This window comes from Dufourea novaeangliae, unplaced genomic scaffold (genome assembly GCF_001272555.1).
Source record: "Dufourea novaeangliae isolate 0120121106 unplaced genomic scaffold, ASM127255v1 scaffold85, whole genome shotgun sequence".
Lineage (NCBI taxonomy): Eukaryota > Metazoa > Arthropoda > Insecta > Hymenoptera > Halictidae > Dufourea > Dufourea novaeangliae.
The window spans coordinates 357,122-365,178 of record NW_015373957.1 but is presented as its reverse complement, the minus strand read 5'-3'; the positions used below and the strand labels follow the sequence as shown (position 1 = coordinate 365,178).

The 8,057-nt window shown below is 34.3% G+C and overlaps 1 protein-coding gene across 1 annotated transcript; it reads left to right on the top strand.

The window, feature by feature from the left end:
* Nucleotides 1-1,375: 1,375 nt before the first annotated feature.
* Nucleotides 1,376-2,572, top strand: LOC107186333 (meiosis-specific nuclear structural protein 1-like). The gene has a single exon (XM_015574174.1). It carries the CDS (start codon nt 1,376-1,378, stop codon nt 2,570-2,572), a length of 1,197 nt encoding a protein of 398 aa, XP_015429660.1.
* The last annotated feature ends 5,485 nt before the right edge of the window (nt 2,573-8,057 follow it).

The following is an 8,057-nucleotide window of genomic DNA, read 5'->3' as shown; positions in this document are numbered from 1 at the left end:
AACGGTACCGTTAGTCCTGCGCCAATTTTACACACCAAATGTATTACCCAGGTTACACCCGCGTAACGTGCGAAACGCAAATCCATTATTCGACCGTCCGGGTTGCGCAGTGTGAACAATTTTTTTGTTGCAGAACCGACTGCCTCTCACGTACTCCGGCCACATTACCCGGAAAATTGCGCAACGTCATATCGATCCACGCGTTAATCGGTTACCGTGTAAATCGTCGCTGAAAACGAGGCGAGGAATACTTTAAGGAAATTGTCGAGGAGCTGAACCAATATAAACTTTGGATCGCTGTACAGAAATTAATGGAGTAGCAGCAACTAAATCGAACTATATTTAGTTCTTAAGCGATAGAACTTATATCGAATCGTTTGATATGTTCACGAGTAATGAAAGAAGTATCCTGAAAAGTGGAATATGCCGAAAGACTTTGGAATACTGCAATTCTCGATAGTTTTCGCAACTATTCTGAAATAGTTTAATATATTATACCGAATAGGTTAATATATTCACAAGTAAATGAAAGAGTATCCTCAAAGTGGAATATCCGCAAAAATGGAATACTCTAAAATATGGAATATTTTCAAAAGTGAAAAATCCTGAATGACTATAGAATACGACTATTTACTATTTTGGTTAGTAGTTTTATGTATTGTAATAGTTTTCATTTCATGTATTCACAAGGAAGTGAAGAAGTATCCTAAAAAGTGGGATATCCTGTTTTTATTACTATTTTGACCAGTAGTTTACTATATTCATAAGTAAATGAAGGATTATCTTGAAAAGTGGAATATCTTCAGAAGTGGAGTGATATTCCGAAAAGTGAAATATCTTCAGAAGTGGAATAGGTATCCTGAAAAGAGAAATATTCTAAAAAATAGAACATCTTGAATAACTTTAGAGGACTACAACTTTCGATTATTTTTGCAACTATTGTGACCAATACTAATACATATATTCTCAAGTAAATGAAGGTGTATCCTGAAAAGTGGATTGTCTTCAGAAGTGGAGTGATATCCCGAAAAGTGAAATATCTTCAGAAGTGGAATAAGTATCCTGAAAAGTGAAATATTCTAAAAAATAGAACATCTTGAATAACTTTAGAGGACTACAACTTTCGATTATTTGTGCAACTATTGTGACCAATACTAATACATATATGTGGAATAGCTATCCTGAGAAATAGAATATCCTAAATAACTTTAGGGTACTAAAACTCTCGATTGTTCCTGCAAATATTCTGACCATCAGTGCACTTAAAACTCGAATCGTGAATAATTATACACAAATGTGATTAATTTCTCACCAAAAACGCAATTGTTCGTAACACTTAGAAGAGTTACACGTTTGTAAGGTTAACAATCATAATATGGCGGAAGGGCGTGTCAAGAAAGAAGCAGAGTCCACTAAAATGAACGATGATTGCACCGCGAGGCAGCGGCGGCGAAGTAGTCGGACTCGAGAATCGTACGACGAGATCGCAGAGCTCGAAGCGGAATTGCGTAGAGCGTACACCGCGAAGGAGCTGCGCGCGCAGTTCGTGGAACGGGAGACGGAGCGGTACATCGAGAAGGTACGAAACCAACACGCTGCGAAACTGATGCGTCTGGAGGAACGGGCCGCAATGGAGGAGGATCTTCGTCAAAGATCCGAGATCCGTCAGAATACGGAAGATTACAGGAGACAGCTGACGGGGCAAATGACACGGAAACAGGAGGAAAGAGGCGTCATGATGGAGGAAGCTCGCAGAGAGAGGGAGATTCTAACGGAAGTCGACAGGATGAGGGAGCAGTGCGAAAAATTCCGAGCGTTTAAGGCCAAGAATGAGCTGGCTGATAGCATCAGGCGAGAGCGTTTGATCGTTCAGGAGATGAAAATAATCCGTTGTCAGGAGGAAATGGAGGCTGAAACGAGGAAGTTTATAGAGGACAAAGAATATCTCCAAGAGATCGAACGACGAACGATCGAGGCAAAAGAGTTCAGGAAGGAACAGGCGCGAAATAGGGAACGAGCAATTCGTGAAATAGCGAAGATACTGATGGACGTGAACTCTCGAAAAGAGGAAAGGGAGATGGTCATTGTTGAGTTGATGGCTGAAGATGTGAAACGGGAATTGTTGATCAAGGAACAAGAATCGATGACCAGGCGAAAGAAGCTGAGAGACCAGCTGGCGGCTGATTTGGAGGAACAGATCGTGTTCACGGAACAATGCAAAGTACGGTTTGTGGAGCAGGACAGGGCATTCGCGGAGGAAATCATGAGGATGATTGCAGAGGATGAGAGGACTGCTAGGCTCACCGCGGAGGCTAGACGAAGAGTGCAGTTGCAGTATCGAGAGGATTTGGTTCGACTGATCGAGACACGCAAGAGGATACGAGAGGACGAGGTTGCTAGAATGGAAGAGATTGCTGAGAAGAGAAACGAACGGGAGAGAATTAATCTGGAGCGTGTCAGAGAGGAGAGAAAACGATTGTTGGAGAAACATGCGTCGAATGTGATTGATTTTCTTGATAAAAGTATTCTCACCGAAGAAGAGGAAGATATTGTTGCTAGAACATTAGAATAATGGATTGAATCTGGGAAAAGACTAGACTTATCAGAGTTAGTATGTGGATAAAGACAATATTAAATTGTTGATATTTGCTTTCAGTTTGTCGAAAGATAATAATCATAATCATTGGATAATAGGGATATAAACGTGAAAGGGCTACGCGTCTTTAATTATCCCGAAGTGCTCGAGGCGTGGCGCTGATTGATCGATTATTTCACACCGACACGAGGAGAATTAATGGCCAAGTTGAATGAAAGTTCGTTTCGCAGTTACGGTGTGTCCCGTCAATAATAAAATGAAGTCGTTACTCTCGTTCGCCATTGTATCACGCGGATCGAAATGATTCGATGCCTACGTGTACCGCTGATATTATAGGAATTGAATGCGCATTTAATTTCTTCGAGCAATCAATAAAAGTGAATCTAATAACATACATTATATTCAGATGGCAGGGGAAGTTAGTCACATCGTGTAACGAGACGTTTTCGTTGGCTGTAACATTTTCGTTTTTTTATTTTACTCTCTGACAGGACTATTAATCAAAGTGCCAGATGCCGAGCCGGCGATTAGCGGGGAATTACGCGGTTGAATAACTCGGGGGTACTAAAAATAATGATATCGAAGAAATGGTGTAGATGTATGGGCATGCATGATGTATATGTGCAGTGAACTGTGTAATTAAGACTTATTTACGATACCGTGACCATCTTGTAATACGACAGAGGAGCTTTTCGTTCGGACGAGTAATTTTTCGATAAGAAAATTGTTAACTTACAAATTGAAACTTTAACTAGGGAGATATATACTGGAGTATTTTTTAATTTTTATATATACTTTATTTTTATGTATTATTGTAATTTTTACACGTTTAATGACAGTATGTGATTTGTATTAGTGCTTTCGATTACTGTATTTTGTATTCAACATTGTTTACTATGTACTCCTTATGAGTGTTCGTAGGAAATATTTTATGAACATCGTCATACAGAAAGATTACTTTTGTTATAGGAAATTACAAATTTCAAATTTCAAATTTCTGTGACTGAACCTCGTAGACAGAAATTATAATTTATTCTTTTTTTCACTGGTATTAGCGGTTGATAACTAGAGTGAAAATATTTTTCAGACGTAAAAATATTCATTATTGTTTAATTTGTATTTTTCGAGGATATCATTTTTCGAAAATATCACCAAATGATAAATAATAATTAGAAAGGAATTTGTTATTGTGTCAGTATTTGAAAATATTAAAACTTATTATTATTTCTAAACATTTAAAGTAAACTTAATTTGAACAAAAATGTTGTATGGCAGAGAAAACTACAAAAATTCTAATCATGGAATAACATAAAACTTGAAATTATGACAAAGTGAAAAGTTAAATAAAAATTTACCTTCTTCGTATGTCGACTTACAAATAGAAAAAAGGTTTTTACATAGCCAGGTTTCTATTACTGAGTATATTGAATAGAATGAATAATATACTATAGTAACACCAAAAATTATTTGGAGGGTGAACAGTATTAATTTGAAACGAGGTAATGTAATTTTTTGTAACACAATAAAAGCTAAACAATTATTTTTATACAAATTGTATAATGAGTACATGGAAATATTTTTTTCCCATATACAATTTGACAACATATTTAATTTATTAAATGTATCCACCCAATGTTTCCATTGTACTTAGTAAAAATAACAAATTAAATATATTTACCATTATATCACTATGGGAGCCCAAACTTTACGATGTTTCGTGAGAGATAGAACAATGTTAAGCCTCTGACATCTGTTGGCAGGTGTTACCAATTATATAAACGTGCAATTTCCTGCGCGAGGTTTTCGTTCAAAACAGTTATAACAAGTTTATCACCCTCACCTTCAGGTCGTAGAATGCATTTCATAAAACGTAGAATATTCAAAGGCTTTAACGAAGAAAAGTATTCATGTATATTTTTTAAATAGAACTGCTCGGCTCGATTCAGTTTATTTCAATTGATTTGATAAACTGAATTTATTTAAAAGTAGGTATCTACGTATTTACTTGCACACATCGGTTTAACGACAATAAATATTAAAATTTTCTAATAAATTTAGAGAAGTAATAAAATACGAAATCAATTATTACAGAGATGCATAGTTAAACTAGACAAAAGATTATACGAATTTTCTATTTATTTCTATATACACATAATAAGTTTAATTTGAAAAATATGTCTAAATTTCATAAAGAGACCTACATATATTACTTATCACAACCTGCATGTGGAGGAATTTTGTGACAATACTCGATTGCCTGTTACGTAGGTATTTGTTTAATCGCTAAATATTTTTTTAGTGTAATAATTATACATAACTCACCATTTTTAATACTATTGTACCGATTATACTAATAACTTTTAGTGACTATTTAATAATTATATCAGTAATTGTATTAATAACTATATTAGTAACCCCATTAGTAACTGTATTAGCAACTCTACTAGTAACTCTACTAGTACCTCTATTAGTAACTTTATTAGTAACTATTAGTGACTACTAATAACTATATTGTAACGCTGTTACAATAAATTTGATTTCTGTTCAACACCAGATTAGACTTAGCAGATACTATCTTTCTAACTGATGAAAGCTATTCAATTTAAATCGAAGACCATTTACGATTTTCCATGGCCAATTTTATGGAGTAGTAAATCATCGTGTTTGCTGTATACTCTACTGACCGAGAATCAATTAGTGACTTGCGCTTAGAGAAGGTATGTGGTAGAGATGCTATTATTTGTGCACACTTTACTCTGTTTTTGCACGTTACATTCCCAAAAATCTGTATAAAAAAATATACAAATAAAAAAATGTAGGAATTTCTTCATATCATAAGAACAGTAATATAATAAATTAATTAAGAATGTTTTTCAGTCACAATAATATAATAAATTAATTAAGAATGTTTTTCTTTAATTGGGAGTCATTCACTAGAAAAATAAGTAGGAATATTTTTACTTGGAATTCAAATTAAGTGAACATTTTTAAAATAGTTTTTAAAAAAACACTTTTTTTATAGACTGTGGTAAATCAAAGTCGTGTAAAGTAAGTCCGTGTATAAACAGAATTTAGTGGACTGATCGACAGTGAAAGTCAAAGGAATAGAAGAAAGGGGCAATTGAAAGCCATCACTTTATATGTCGATGACCAACTGTTTGATCTACTATATATTCATATGTGTGTGCTAACAGTCTACATATATACATTGCGAATATTGCACTGTCGATCGACAGTTGCTCGACTTTCACGTCAAAAAGCAACGGAATGTGAGTTTGACTATTTTGTCTTGTCGATAAAAAAACGATTGCAATGTATGTTCCCTTATAAGCCCTCTTCATTGTCCTACATTGACTGAACTGTCGATCGACCGAAAGTGAACGGTAAATCCACTTAATAGAACTGTAATTTAGTACCAAACAGTGTCATTCTTCTTATTTTATTCCACAATAAATTCTCACTAGGTGAATGTTATTAAAATTTTGTTGCTATATTTTTCAACGATGATGTGTAAATATCATGTGAAATTTAAACTAAGAACCCTGAGAATAATAAATTTTGAAAGTAAATACTTTTTTTACAGAAAAATTTTCGTTCTATTTCTGGTTTTGTGTATTTTTGAAAGGAACTTTTCATTAATTCAATATACATATACGGTGAATGTTGAGAAAGAGAACACCTAACGCTATAAACTTAATATATTCATTCTACTCTATTCATTCTAAGTGGTTATTAAAAAATATATATTGAATCCTAATTAATCCCTTCCAACAGAATCAATCTATGGTTGCTAAACGCTTGGCTCGATAAAACTATGCAAATTTCATAGGAAACATTTTAAACACAGCAGAACATTTTCGTATAATAAAGTTCGGTGAAACAGTCTGTAAACAAATTTCTTTCGATTGGAGTTCCTGTAGATTGATCCATAAAAGTACATGTTCGCATGAACATCCGCAATCTAATTACCAGAGCTCGATGGACTCGATCATCCAATTTGCTGAGCATAAGAGCAACTTCGAGGCGAGTAAATTTGACGGTAATTTCGTGCGTGATAAGGATTCCGTCAATCGTGTACCTGTCTCTGGTAACTCAAGTCGACACAAACTTCGCTTTATTAGGACATATCTGACTTTCGTATTTACGCCTCGGAAGTTTCGAGTTCGCCCTACTTGGGGGCGTCTGCACGGTGACAATTAAATACCATCTCGAGCAGCTTATCGTCTTGAGTCACTGTGGCGCATGAAATCTAGAGACACGTATTCCTGTACAAGAACATATCAGTAAATCTTAAGTTGCTAAGAAAGATATTAATTGATAATTAATGAAAGTGAGGGGGATGTTTTTATTTAAACAAAGAATTTTTATCAATTGAATTACGGCGTTTTATAAAGCATAAAAAACCATTCAATTTATGTTATAACCATTTTTTTATATCTACGATAGTGTTAAAGATATACAGGGAAATATGGAAACACCTATCTAACTTCAAGGGATGTTTTCACTCTGAAGAACTGAAATTGGGCCAAAAACAAAAATTGCGCTAACTTCTCTCGAAGTCCCCTACAAACCTGCAAAGTATAAAAACAATCGGAATTTTCGGGTTACCGAATTTCTCTTGTTAGTGAAATTCATTTAATACTTTATTATACAGGGTGTTCTGTTAAAACGGTAGAAGATAGACAAAATTTTCATTAGGAAATATTAAATGGTTTCGACAGGATTGATTTCAGGACCAATGTTAATTGGACATTTTTCACTCCACTTGGTTATAAGTCCATAAAGTCTTAGACCCTTTTTTGCAGCACCCTGTATATTATGTTATGTCTGTGGTACTTTCAATATACTCGTAATTAGTCATGGACGTATATTTAACGACAAGTATACCGAGTCATTCTGAAAACTGTTTTGTTATTAATGTTTCTTGGTACCAGCCGAAGAAAATAATCGACAAAAAGGAATATGGTGTACAAGAAACGACGTGCTCAAACACGCCATAAACCGTATGCAAACAAGTTATATGTGTATTCAAAGGGATATATGCATGGTACCTATTACTAACGTGAAATTGCATGTAATTTTCTTGACTTTGCATGTTAATGCTTGCCCTTCAATGAAATAAAGGAAATGCAAATGCTTTATTTAAATGACGTAACTCTAGACATCTGACGAAATTGACAGGCTTGAAAATTAAAAAATGAAAATATGGAAGTTTTGCACGTTGGAAAGTAAAGAAACGTTATTTGCAATTTAAAAATAAAAGTAATGAACTAATCACGTTATCCTTAAGGAATAGTAAATTGTTTGCTAAATAAATATAAACCTTGATTTTAAGTATAGTTAAGCAATTCGATGCTAATACATACTTATATTCAGCAGTTGGAACAACAGTAAAGGATTTATTTTAAAAAATGTAAAGGAACATCAAGATGAAGTATTTATACGTGTACACAAGTGGATT

Excerpts from the sequence above, each read along its gene's own strand:
- LOC107186333 (XM_015574174.1), top strand. The coding sequence starts at position 1,376 with ATGGCGGAAGGGCGTGTCAAGAAAGAAGCAGAGTCCACTAAAATGAAC.